At 42.5% G+C, this 13,541-nt stretch overlaps 1 protein-coding gene across 1 annotated transcript; it reads right to left on the bottom strand.

Moving 5' to 3' along the window:
• Positions 1 to 1,908: 1,908 nt before the first annotated feature.
• ATF3 (activating transcription factor 3) lies at positions 1,909 to 11,440 on the bottom strand. The gene is made up of 4 exons (XM_064707027.1): positions 11,320 to 11,440; positions 6,688 to 6,931; positions 5,677 to 5,784; positions 1,909 to 4,761 (listed from the first exon to the last, which is right to left on the bottom strand). Exons 2-4 carry the CDS (start codon positions 6,925 to 6,927, stop codon positions 4,564 to 4,566), a joined length of 546 nt encoding a protein of 181 aa, XP_064563097.1. The 5' UTR covers positions 6,928 to 6,931; positions 11,320 to 11,440; the 3' UTR covers positions 1,909 to 4,563.
• Positions 11,441 to 13,541: the final 2,101 nt, after the last annotated feature.

The following is a 13,541-nucleotide window of genomic DNA, read 5'->3' as shown; positions in this document are numbered from 1 at the left end:
TTTTTATCCCTGGAGTCAGCAGTTCTGACTCAGTGTCCATTAAGGAAATGAATATTAAACAACAGGATTCTTAAAAATTATTGTCACTCATTATCTTAACTACACTTAAAAAGGAATGGCATCTATTATAGAAATGAAAATATTCTATTGGTGTAATTACAAACTAATGAAGACCGTTAGAAAGTAATTATGTTAATTAATATAATTTCACATTTAATCCCGGGATGATTCTCAAGGTCTCCAGCTGGGGGCACTGGGCAAACACGGAAACCTGGCAATGGCCAGCGTGAGTGAAGCTTGCACCTAGACAAGAACTGTGCAGGAGGGGAGGAGGCAGGGAAACCAAAACCACCAAGGAAAATGGATGTGAGGTACAGTCATCACCCTGGATTTGAGAATTTCCTAAGATGAAATACATTTTATTTTCAAAACTCTTTTGTTAGTGACAAACAGTTGTACGCTTTTCATTACTCTTAAATCATCCAGATTCTTTAGCAAATCTATCCCTTTAATCAATACCTTCCAATTCTAATGGACCCAGATAGAAAAGTTATTGTAAATTTCAATTTGTTGCCATTCAGTTTCATTAAACATTTCCAGCCTTGTATAAATCATTGTCTCTACCTACCTTTAATATTGCTAGTTATTCATTTATATCAGGGAAAGAGGTAGAAAAGAAACAGAAGATGCTCCTTGTCAAAGTATAGTGTGAAGCCCAGCATGCTTTGAGGTCTGCAAGGGCCTGGAGGGAGAGATTTAGAACAAGACCTGAGGAGAAGATGTGGCATATAATTTCTTGAGGAATACCAACTATGCTATTAGGAATATGTCAGAGACCAATGATGGTTTCATGCTTTCAACTCATACCATTAAAAAAAAAATTACAAAATACCAGTTCAGGAAAATTGTAGCCCTAATTTTGTTGGTAAGGTTCTCTAAACCAGGGCAGGCAGGTGATCTTTAAGTTAGCCAATTTACTGTTGAACTGGGTACTCAAAAGCAGAGTTTGATAGCAGCTACAGGAGAATGCATGAAAGGGTGAATGTACTTATGGGGACTGCACAACTGTAAATGGATGGACCAATAGGGAAAGTAAACATTCAACATTGCCAAGCTCAGAGTAGCCTAGATCTTCCTTCCAGATGATATTTTTAACTGAATTTTGCAATAGAGCAATGGATTTCCTGATCCCTGGAGCTCCTGGCCTTCTATCTGGCCTCTGTGTTACAAGTTATGACTGCTTGTAATGGATTGAAGCCAAAAGTTGTGTCCACATCACCGGCTGTCAAAACACAGGGACTTCTGTCTGGGTGTGTAGATACTCAGTTTTGGAAAAGCAGGAGAGAACATTTTGTTCATGTTTCTCCCCAGACACACCAATACACAGACACAGAGAAAAAACCAAAGCCCTAATCATGCCATACTTCCTTAGTGTCTTCCATGTAATTGTAGAAAACAATCTAGAAATATTAAGGCTTCAGAGCAGCAAAAGCATTAAATTCATTAGGGAACCAGAAAGTTGAAATAACTATCAGGTGGTTGGTGGTTCCTAACCTTTCCTATCAGGTTAGCAAAGGTTTAGGAGTTCTATTTTCCAGTCCTTTAATCTGAGCTCTAGGCCACGAATAAGAAGTCGGCCTGGAATTCACAATCAACCTTGCAACAACAAAATTTTGTTTACACCTTGACAAGCAGTGAAGAGTACCAGTTTCACCTTATAAGATGCTCATTGTTGCAAACTCATAAAGAGTGTCTGCTTTTTAATATTTCAGTATTGTTTCAAGAGAATGAAGTTGCTCTTGGACTTTGACACGTAGAATGAATTAAATGACACGTGAATAAATATATATTAATTCTTTTTTATTAAAGTATCAAAACAAACTTGAGAATAGAAAACAAACTGCTTTTTAATGCATTTTAAGGGTTCTCCTGAATAAAGTATACTTTGAGAAAACTCATGCAACATACTGTGTAGCTGTTCAAACACTCTTTTCCTGGGCACAGTCAAGTGACCCTGAGTACCATCATTTCCAGAGCAGCGTGCAGGAGCACGCACACACACACACACACACAGAAGGAATACAGAGCAGCTATGACTGCACATGTAAAGAAATAAAAATAGATTCTCTTCTGACAATAGTAGTGGTACGATATTAACATTTGGCGTGCCGAGTAAATAAGATCAAGCAACAAAAGCATGACGCCTGCGTCACCAGTGATATGGTTAAAGGAACCATACAAATTCCCTAAGGGAGACACATGAATTCTGTCATTACAGTCTCTGTGGTAACACTTTATAACCAATCATGAGACAAACAGCCATGTCTGCAGGTATTTGAGAGGCAAAAAGCAAAGCCAAGGTGTACAAAACTGGGGCGATGCCTTGGTTTTGTATTTCCCCATTAGTCAAATAATGAACATTGTTTGACAAGTTTATTGTACACACTCCATGTAGATCTGTTGTCTGGTAAACAGCTGGCCCAATTACATGTAGAACTCGCCCTTTAAACCAGAGAAGTTGCCACAGAGGCTCCATACTCTGCTCACAGGACATGAGAAAACTCTCACTGAAGTCAATAGAACCTCCTTCCAATATACAGAAAGATCATGGATTCTTAAGACAGAATTGGACCTAGAATGTCATCTTTGTAATACATTCACTGTTCAGATACATGAAGCACATACCCTTAACATGTGATACAGGACATTACAATATATCCAGATCTTAGGAAATGGTACTAAGTAGTTCTGTTGCAGAATATAACAATCATATGAGGACCAGGTACAATATGTGATGGACTCATGCGAGACTTGCAGGGTAAGAAGCTCATGACTGAGGTATCTTCAAGTTTAGCCTTTAGAACAAACACACAATTTCAACACTGCAGAACTGGTGTAAAATATTACGCACTGTAAGCTCCACTTGTATTTTGCTTTGTTTGGATTGTGGCATTGAACAGTCAGACACCACTGATGGAGGTACAAAATGTTGAAAGGCACATTATCTGCACCCAATCATTCAGGACACTCAGTGCCTCATCTTCAAAAAAGATGAAGGATAAGTGTTTTTAATAGTGGTGTCTCAAGTACAACTGGTGAAGTTTAGGAATATATAATATTAAACACCAAGAGATAAAAGACAGCCCAACACTTGTGTTTTCAGTTTTATCTTGCTCGCAGTATTTATTAGCTCTACTCATTATGATATTAGTGATAAATAAGGATAATACTTTCTTTTACAAAAAAAAAAAAAGTAAGGGTATATTTTATAGAAATAAACAATCTGAGAATTTCACAGAAACATCAGAATTTCAACACTCATAGCTCCAACTGTTTTGTCCAGCAGCTCTTCTACCAGTTCAAAAACATCCATGGTTAGTATTTAATTAAAAAATTAAACAATTATTCACTACATCAAAACTCTTGCCTCCTTTAGATTCTAAATAACTTTAGATTGACTGTAGTCGCCACTCAAATGTAAAACAAAAGTAGCTACAATCATAACTTTTCCCTCTGAGTCACCTGGCAAAAGGAAGTAATCCTGACCAGGATGGAAAAATCTTTGCCAAGCTCTTATGCCTGTAAGAGCTATCTGCATGAGCAGACCCACTGACATCCATGGAACCTCTTCTGTGACTGAGGGGTAATAGCATGAATTAAGGCTTATAATTAGATCCTAGATGAATTTTAAAAAATATTTATTTTTTTCAAGGCTCAGGAGTCTGGGATTCACTCCTGCAGTTCTTTACTTGAGCAAAACCTCTATCAATACCCCATGCACATTTAGCTCCTTCTTTCCAATTCAGTGGGCTCAAGTCACCAAGTCAGTAAGTGACGGTACAAGCTGCTCTTCAGCAATTCAAGGAAAAATTGAATTGTCCCCAAGGGGTAGTATCTGGGGTGATAGCTCATAAAATACAAGCTAGGCTACCTAGATGTTTTGCAAGGAACTTTTCTTTGTCACACTTACTAGACCCTTCAAATTCAGTCACTGAGATGAGTCACAGAAAAAACCCACATGAGTGTTGTGAAAAATATGACAAAGCTTGGTTGGAACTACAGGGGTTTTTGTGTGTGTGTTAGGTTAGAATGCAACATTACACATCAGTACATTCTGCCAGAAACCATCCTCCTGGAAATTCAAAAGTACTCAGTCCTCTTTCCCTACCAGCAACAAGGAAGAGCAGTGTCCATCCAGCAGAGCTGTCTGTACCCCGTGCATGGCTGGAAGTCATAGTGTTCTAGCACAAACCTGTGAGTGCACATACTGCATGCTAGCAGAGCTAAAACTTCAGAAGCTGTTGTCTGTAGCTCCTAGGAACAGCAAGTATGACAGGTGCAAACCCTACATTGGAGGCAGAAGGCTCCTCAGTTTGATTGAGACCAGATCTTCCAAGGGCAAGGATCGCTGGGCAAGCCAAAATGATTCTTTCCACTCATGAGAGCAATCTGCCCTTCCTAAAGGCTCTTGACTAATAGAATCCTACACTTTATGTCAGACTCCCCCACGGATTCTGGTAGCTGTGAAAAACATTTTAAATATCTCCACGCTTGCTGTATCACTTAACCTTGCAATGTGCCTTCTTTGATCTGTTGAATAAAAAGATTTCTTTCATCCTCAGGTGTCCTCCCATTCTGTGCACGGACTATGCAGGTGGGCCTGTGCAGGTTGAGCATGTATATCAAATGCTGCTTCTCGTTCTTCAGCTCCTCAATCTGGGCTTTCAGCTCCGCATTGATCGTCTCCAGCTTCTCCGATTCCTAGCACAAAGCACACACACAATTTTACACTCAGAAGTTCAAACAGTAAGTCACTGGGTTTTTTCCTTACAGTTGTTGTGTTTAAGTGTGGGAAAGCGTATGGCTGGCAGAGAAAGGAATCACATGTACTTAGTGTGCTGAAACAATGAAACTGTACATTCCCCAGTCAGTAATGGCCTGAAAACCAGATTGAGAGTTACCTCATTTGGCCTCTAGAGAATGTAATGGAAGATGAAAAGCAAAATCCAAACTTGTATTCACTTACAGTGACAGATACCCAAAGCATTATTGCTATCTTCTTCCAAATTATTCTGAGCTTTTTGGGTCAAAAATTGACCCAAAATTATCTACGTTGCTTCTTAACTCCCCGGAACATCAGCTCACATATCTATAAACCCATGTTAAACTAGCAAAGTGCAAACACAGCTTTTTTTCCCTGCCCCTAGATATAGGGATATACAGGCCTGTATACCTAGATACAGGAGTGGTGCTACTGAAATTCAGTTTTATATCACAGCACAGGAGGTGAAGATGTGCCTGGGCTCCTAGGACAGAGAATTGAAGCTTCCATACCACTCTATTCATAAAGAAGTCAGAAATTACTTGCAGGTGAATATTTTATGTAACATGATTTTACTTCATTTTGTGTGCAGTGTCCACATTCAAATTAACATTATCCCCATAGAAAGATTGGTCACTGAAACAGCAATCTCTTTTCACTCCGACCATGCTTTCACTTTATGCCTGTTTCAACCAGGTTTGGATTTAATATTTGGCATGTTTATTTTTCATAACTAATGCTTTTAAGGGTTCACAAAGCTTTGGAGGATATCTTTCTGATTTCCTACTATGACAATACTATCTTCGGGTCGTGGCAGGGTGACAGATTCGGAACAATTCTATTCAGTCACTTACTTTTTGCAAACATTCTGTTTTTTCCTTCTTTTTGTTTCGGCACTTTGCCGCAGCAATTTTATTCCTTTCCCTTCTTCTCTTTTTTCTTTCATCCTCTTCAGGAGAAAACTGTCCCACAAAAACAGATACACACAATGCATAAGATGCTGTAAACAGGAGAAAACTGTATTTTGATAACTTCTGGATTTTTAAAATCGACATGGAAAGTGCTGTCAGTGCTCACATCATGAGTTACACAAAAGTGTGATTCTGATCTTGTAGAAGGGCAGGAACTTCATTAGAATTGTCAATGAAAACCTGACTGGAGGGGGGTTGTATGTAATCTATATGATGGGTCATTAAAATCAGTGGTACTCAAAAAACGTACTGAATGTCTCCCCGGGCTCCCACACCTCTGTGTCTCCTCCATTTCCCAGGGAGGAAAAGGAGGAGGGGCACAGGGAGCACATGGAGGATGTGTCATGAGTGAGGCAGCCAGAAGTGAGTGAATTAAAGGCAGCACCAAAAAGGGCACACTGTCACACTTCCTTCTGTTTCCTGAGGAAGCTCAGACCAAGGTGTAACTCTTTCCTTAACCAAAGCTATTTCTCCACTTTCAAAGAGCAATGTTTTTCATGGATAGTGTCACCTTTAAGCAAAAATATAGTGTGGACAGAGCAGGTCCATGCCTTAACCCCCACGGGTTCTGCTGGACTGTCCTCAGGCAAACAGAAGTTCAGCAGTGACTTATTCCAAGTCCAGCCAACACTGGGCAGGGAAACCAGATTAGCACTTGTTCTAAGCACTGTAAAACACTGCCTGTTCTTCATAATTGAAAATCAAACTATATCCAACTATGAGAAATACCAGAGGGTTTGCCTGAAGCACTCAACAGAAAGCCAAGCAGCTGGCTTAAGAGGAAACAAGTATGGTACAGGGGGTTGCCTATAGTTAATACACTTAGTGGTCTTGTGGCAAAACTCTGTTAGAGAATTAATCATTCACACCAAAACTCTGTTTAAAGAGCCTTACCTCTGTTTTCAGCATTGATGTTTCAACTGGCCTTTCAGAAACAGTCACTGTGTCCAAAGTGGAAGACATCCTGTGGAACTGACGCTTGTTCTGAATGGCAAACCTCAGTTCCTCCTTCACCAGAGGGGTTAAATTTGTGAAATCATCAAACCCCAGTGACCCTGCAGGGGACAAAGTGGGAACAATTGCGGAGGCGCTGACTTCTAATGCAGATACCTGGCCTGAGTGTTGGACCATCATTTTGCTGAAAGAGAAAAAGAGATAATATTGGTAGTCTTTAACAACTTTAGAAAGGCAAAAAATACCTCTTAGAGATATATTTCATACTGTGAATAATACTGTAGTTACATTGCTTCAGTCCCCATTGCTAGTCTATCCCAATCCCTCAAAAGAGACAAGCAGTTAAGAATTTGGAACTCAAAAAACCTTCAACTTTATGTTAAGTCAAAGTTAGTATTTAAAAGTAAGAATAGTATCAGCATGAGACACAATTTCTAGGTCTTTCTGAAACTTGATATTTAAAAAATTGAGTGCAAGTATGTATACTGTTAAGTTTTAAACTGGTAGTGTGTGACAAATGAGAATTGAGTGAATAGGAAGAGAAAGAAAATAAGAACAAAAATCAGAAAGCAAATAAGTAGTACTATTATTTAAAGCATAGTAGGAGAGTTAGAGTATCTTCATCTTCAGAGCTATACCACAACAAATTCCAGCTTCAAATGGACAGAGCAAACCTTTTTCTCAGCTACACTTAGCTCAATGAGTTTTACTAGAAGCTGAAACTTGCTAACTATAACAAGATCTGTCACAAAGTTATCACACTCAATTTTACACACAGTTGTACATTTGGCTATAAACCCCTGGAAAATAGTTAACAATAAGAGCTGACACAAAGGCAAAAGTCTCTACATGCTCTGTGGCTCCACAGCACAGGCTGAGTTGGAGGGATTGACTCATGAAAAATGTGAAGCTGTTTCTTTCATTCCTTTGCTCTTGTAAAATTCGAAACTGTCCTTATGTGCCCTCTACGAGAGGCTTGAAATTCTTAAATATTTATGGCTGGATCTTCTGCTGACATAAAACAGTGTGATTGAAGAGTCTTTAGGGGAATTATGTAAATATAAACCCGTGGAGAAAGCTCGTTTCTAGTGGATTTCTGAAGAAAACAAACCTATCCAACAGTGCTCTCTACTTTTCTCTTTTTAGTCATTCTTGTCAGTTATTTTTAGCCAGTTTTGAAGGGAGAGAGGCCCCATGTGCTCTGTGAAAACTGGTGGCCCCACTGAGGGAGGAAGAGGCAAAACTCAGCAGTCAGTCAGCCAAACTCAGTGGGTTTGCTGATGCACACATCCCTGCAAGCCACAGCCCATCTCTCACCCAGCAGAGGTGAGATAAGAGGTCTGGAAGAAAACTGAACACCTTTTGTGTATGGTCCAAGGGACAAAAGGTGCAAATCCACAGGAAAACAGATTGTAATACTTTCCTGGTTCACAAAGTGACTTGTGTTAAATTGGATTTTACTATGTTGGTTTTCCAGCTATCTTTGCTGCAGAGATTTTTGGTTTTGTTGTTGTTGTTTTGTTTTGGTTTTTTTTTTAATAGTGGTATAGATAACTACAGTATGTAATTATCTACTCTGCATTAGAACCACAATAATTACAGGAAAGTCAATTGTAATTAACTTGGTAGGTAACTTTGCAGGTAAGCAAACAGCTGCCTCAGGGTAGCAGTGTGGGTAAGCTAAATTTCCACATGGTCAACCCAGAACTGCACAGTTCCTTGTACGTTACTTCTGGAACCCAGCAAGAAATGTTTGGGGTCATGTGCCTTGACAAGAAGATTGAATTTGCTCAGAGATATCTAAAAATACACTGTAAATCCACACTGGTGCAAATGAGAATAGAACCTGGTTCATGGCTGTGAGGCAAACACAAAAATCACAGGAGTGTGAATTGCCTGTTGCTGGAAAATATCAGGTCCAACTGCAGTCTTCCTCACTTCTTCCTCTCCCAGTGACCACAGAATAGCTGAACATTTCCCAGAGTCTCAGGGTGAAATCCGGACCCCAGGGAAATCAAAAGGACTTTTTCTGTTGACCTCAATGGGGCCAGGATTTCACCCGTAGTTATTCAAGATGGGGAAATTATTTGGAACAATTTGTTATTCAGAAAGACCTTGGGAAATTTATGTAATTCTCTTCAGAAAGCCCCTGCTCATGAGTCACATTTAAAGTACTGATACAGTTTAATCCTATAATCTCAGAAAGCTAGCAGTTACTCTTTTCCAGCAAGTCAGAAATGGCCCTATTAATTTCCAGCTGAAGTCCTCCCAGTATTATTTACCATTTACCAACATTCAACCATACAACTAATTTAAACAGGCTAATTCCAGATGACACTGAACCCCTCACTGCCAGCAGAAATTTCAGTTATTTTCACTGACTCAGTGTCCTTGAATGCTGATGATGGCTCTGTTCAACAAAGTTAATTCTGTATAATTCAATCCAACCAGGATTCTTGAAGTAGCAGTAAAACTGTTTTTCCAGCCTCCTAGATAATTAGTTGGGCTAATAATTTTCAAGCTCTGCTGGTTTATTCAATTATTTTTCAGTTTAGGTGAACTTTTAATTAAGGCCAGCAGCAGCGCCAGAGGAAACCAAGAATGTGCCTGAGAAATTGTGTTAATTGTGGATTTCTAGTGGTTAGTGCTAAGTGCACCACAAACACCACCAAACCCTACTGCAATGGCTTCAGGTCCTCTCACCCTCCTGTCACCAGTGTGTAACAGAGGAGTGGTCAGGTGCCCAGAGCAGGAGAAAGTGTCCTTGACCACAGGAGCTGGCTGCGCTCCTGCCCAGACAGCTCACTGCCCTCCCAGCCATCCTGAAATGCAACTCTAATTGCTCCAACAAGCTAGATGTTTGGCAGTTTCTGAGGAACAAATCTGCTTTCAGAAATGTTTTACAAATAGGAAAATTAGATTTTACTATTAAAAAAAAAATGCAACAAGTTGCCCTGCCTAGTCCCAATTTTTGTACAATTTGTCCCTCTGTCCCAAAGCCATGCAGAACACTATCTCATTTCCTCTGGGTTTGGGAAGGCTGGGGAAGCAGTAGGAATAAGAGTATCAAGCCTTAGAGCGTGATTCCATGGTGGCCTCTCTGCTACAATCTCTGTTTACTTTGTCAGACCACGCACATGTCCTGCAATTGCTGCCACTGGAGGTGCTGAAGACTTCTGAGCCCTGTCCTGCTCCCGGCACAGCCTGTTCCCGGGCTCGGTTAATGCTTCATTGCTTTAGCCTCACTTCTGGAATTCTCAACAGTTTTACCCTCCCTATTCAGGTAGGTTCAAACAACTCCATTCATTCGTTCTCCCCCTGCTTTTTGTTTGTTGTTTTGAAGATGATTCTTTTCATCTACAATGAGCTTTTACATCTCCTCGGCCAAGATTTTAAAATCTGAACAGGCTTCCTGGCTGTGCTCTTCCATTATTTAAGGACATGCTTGTTTAATTTCAATATTGAAAGTGACTACTTTCAGTTTTTTTCTTGCTTAACAGCAGATGGCTGACTGTGCTTCTTGGTTTTATTTCTTCATACGAATTCCTTTTCCTCTGGTGCTGATGCAATAAACCTTGATAACCACTGAGGTTAATCTTAAACAGCATTAAGAGCAATTACAGTTCACAACCTCTGTGCACGCTAGTTGACCTTAAGCTTTCTGACATCCCACATCGCTCCCGAGGCATTTTCTCGGCTGCCTTTCAGTTTCTCAAACGCTGTTACTAGGAGGAAAATCGATTTCCAACAGGAAACCGGTTCTCTGAAAGAAGCTGTCCGTTGTGTCACGCCTGATTTGCTTAGGCAACAGTTCAGCAACTGATCTACCCCACGCCAAGGAGGGACACAGGGACCGAAAGGAGAGCGGATATCCCCGGCTGTCACCACAAGTTCCAGCTCGGTTTACGGGAATATCAGAGACAACTCTGCCCGCGGCAGTGCCGATTTGTCACGGCCCGGGCTGTCCCGCCGCGGCTCCCCCGTGCTTGTCCCGGCGGTGCCGCCGCCGCCTGTCCCCAACGCCGGGCACCCCGCTCCGCTCGGGCATCCCGGAGCTGCCGGAGCCGTGTCCCCGCTCCGCTCGGGCATCCCGGAGCTGCCGTGTCCCCGCTCCGCTCGGGCATCCCGCGGCTCCGGGGCTGCCGTGTCCCCGCTCCGCTCGGGCATCCCGCGGCTCCGGGGCTGCCGTGTCCCCGCTCCTCTCGGGCATCCCGCGGCTCCGGAGCTGCCGTGCTCCCGCCGCGGCCGCCACCGCGCGGTGCCGAGCGGCGCTGCGCGCCGGGGACAGCGGGGGCCGGGCAGGCTGTCCCGGCGCTCACATCTGGCGGCAGCCCGGGCAGGGGGTTCCCCCAGATGTGAGCACCGGGACGGGGCCGGGCGGAGGGGGCTCTCCCGGAGCTCATGGCAGGCGGCGGCACGGCCGCGCCAGACTTCGCCCGCGGCGGCGAAACTTTTGCCGGCGGCGAGGGTCCCTCGGCGGGCATCCCTCCCTCCATCCCTCCCTCGGCGGCGGGACAGCCTCCCGGAGCTCAGCCCCTCAGTCCCGGCCGCCCCTGTCCTGCTCGCACCTACCCTGGTGCCGCCGCTGTCCCGGCAGGAGGGAAGGGGCTCGGCAGCCCCGGCGCGCTACGCTCCGCGCTGCTCCGCCGCCTCCCGCGGGAGAGCGGCTCCCTCGGCTCCCCGCGCCTCTGCCGCTCGCACGGGTTGCATCACCCCCCTTTTATAGCCGAGCGGGCAGCGCTGGTATTTACTCTGGCGGCGAGTCCCTGGCTGATGTCATGCTATTAATAGCCTCTCCGAAAGAGAGGGAGGAGGGAAGCGGGCCGGGGCGGTGATGCAAGGCTTCCCCGCCGGCACGGCTCGGCAAGGCACGGCTCGGCACGGCACGGCACGGAACCGCACGGAACGGCACCACCGCGCCGAGCCGGGCCGAGCAGCAGCATCGCTCGGCACCCCGACTGACCCCTTCGCCTTCCCCCTTCACCATTCCCCCCTTAGTTATTTATTTATTTTTGTTAAGACTCCGGGAGTTTCTTTCTCCGGGCCATTTTGCTTCTGACAATAAATCAAAGTCCCTCTAGCGACAAAAAAAAAAAAAAAACAAAAACCAAACCAAACCAAACCAAACCAAAACAAACAAAAAAAACACGGCAAAAAAAAGTGGCAATTGTGTATTTTTCGAAAGGACTGAAAAGTGCGATCTTTCTCTAGAGGGAAAAAAAATGTTCATGTCCCCCCTGCCTCCCCCGTTTCTATCACTCTCCCTCCTCCTCCTCCCTCTACTTTAGATGACAGCAAAAAGTTCATTTCACATAAAGGAGAAAGCTTCGCTGTTTTACTCTGAGGAGGAAAGACCCGTTTAATTAAATTATAGAAAGCTAAAAATAGCACTGTTTGGGGTTTTTGTTTGTTTTGTTAGGGTATTTTTAAAAACTTTTCTTAAAACACAGCAGCATGCGATTTCCTTATGATCTTATGAAAAAAACAGGGGATTCCTACGGCAGAGAGGGAAATATGGTTGTGGCTGTGGTAAAGGGACTTTTGTTTAGTTCTTTTTTTCCCTTCTGGTTTGTTAACAGATAGAAATTACCTTCTAACAGCCTTCAAAGTGCTAGAAAATATGATGTTAAAAAAACCCAAAAAACAAAAACAAAACACCAAAAAAAACTTTAGCTGGGGGAGACACAGAAAGCTTACAAAGACAGATGCATGGGATCATCCAGTGCAATAATAATTCATATATAACACATGCAAACTTGTTATTAAGCCAGTCTTCAAGTGTCTGTACTTGACTTGGAAAGACCAGGACATTTCATGCTTGAGTGTATTGTAACTAAACAAACATAAAATGTATACTTTCGTGTATAAAATGTAAATTCCAATCAAGTGCTCCAAATGGTTGAAGAATTTTATAATGTTCAATATGCCAGTTTTGATAATAGGTAATAAGTCTGGAGTGGTATATTCTGGGGTATTTTAATTACTTGGAGTGTTTTGTCAAGAATACAGATTAGTAGTAGAATAGTAGTTTACAGGATTAGTAGAATTAAGAATAGTAATTTGAAAGTCCCTCTGTACCTCCCTTCTGTGTGCTTGTGGTTGTATGGATGTATATGTGTGTGTGTAGATAGATAGATAGATAGATAGATAGATAGATATAGATATAATATTGGCCACACAGTCTGAGTAGTAAACTTAGGGTTTTTTTAATGTCCAAGTGCCAGTAACTTAGCAAAATTAACACTCCTATTTCACATTTAGTACCTGCTCTGGAAAGAAAAGTACTCATGTGGTGGGAAAGGAGGGAGCCTGGAGCAGTGACGTGGGTTTCCCTCCCGTGGAAGGTGCAGTCGCACCCAGTTCTCTGCAAACAAAGAAGTGCATTTTGTGAGGGCAGCAGAGAACTCCTCTGACCTACCTGGCAGCTCTCCACCTACAGCTCCTGTGAGCTGCGAGCTTTTTTTCTTTTTCACTCACCTATAGATAAATCATTCTTAGCTCTATCAAAACATAGTTATTGCTGCATTTTTATTAATCTAGATAAATCAATGTCAACTGTAATGCCAGGCAAAAACTTTGCTCTTGAAGAGTCTAGAGCAAGTTTTTTATTTCACCTTGGTATACCCTAATAAGTCTTTTTTACTTCAGAGGCACAATTTTATAATTCATGCTGTGCTCAAGGACAGCTGGCACCGTTTTTCTCAAGCCTAGAAGAAAAAAAATCCTCTCAAGCAGAAGCCAAATGTGGAAAATTTCTTCCCAAAAGATAGTTGGTTGGAAAATTTTAAGCACTG

Source organism: Zonotrichia leucophrys, chromosome 3 (genome assembly GCF_028769735.1).
Source record: "Zonotrichia leucophrys gambelii isolate GWCS_2022_RI chromosome 3, RI_Zleu_2.0, whole genome shotgun sequence".
NCBI lineage: Eukaryota > Metazoa > Chordata > Aves > Passeriformes > Passerellidae > Zonotrichia > Zonotrichia leucophrys.
Note: the sequence above shows the minus strand (reverse complement) of the source record. Positions and strands in the feature narration are given on the sequence as shown.

Coding starts and splice junctions, on each gene's coding strand:
- ATF3 (XM_064707027.1), bottom strand. CDS start 6,927: ATGATGGTCCAACACTCAGGCCAGGTATCTGCATTAGAAGTCAGCGCC. Junction 5,785..6,687: donor CATCAATGCTGAAAACAGAG/GTAAGGCTCTTT, acceptor TTTGTGGGACAG/TTTTCTCCTGAAGAGGATGA. Junction 4,762..5,676: donor AAACAGAATGTTTGCAAAAA/GTAAGTGACTGA, acceptor GCTTTGTGCTAG/GAATCGGAGAAGCTGGAGAC.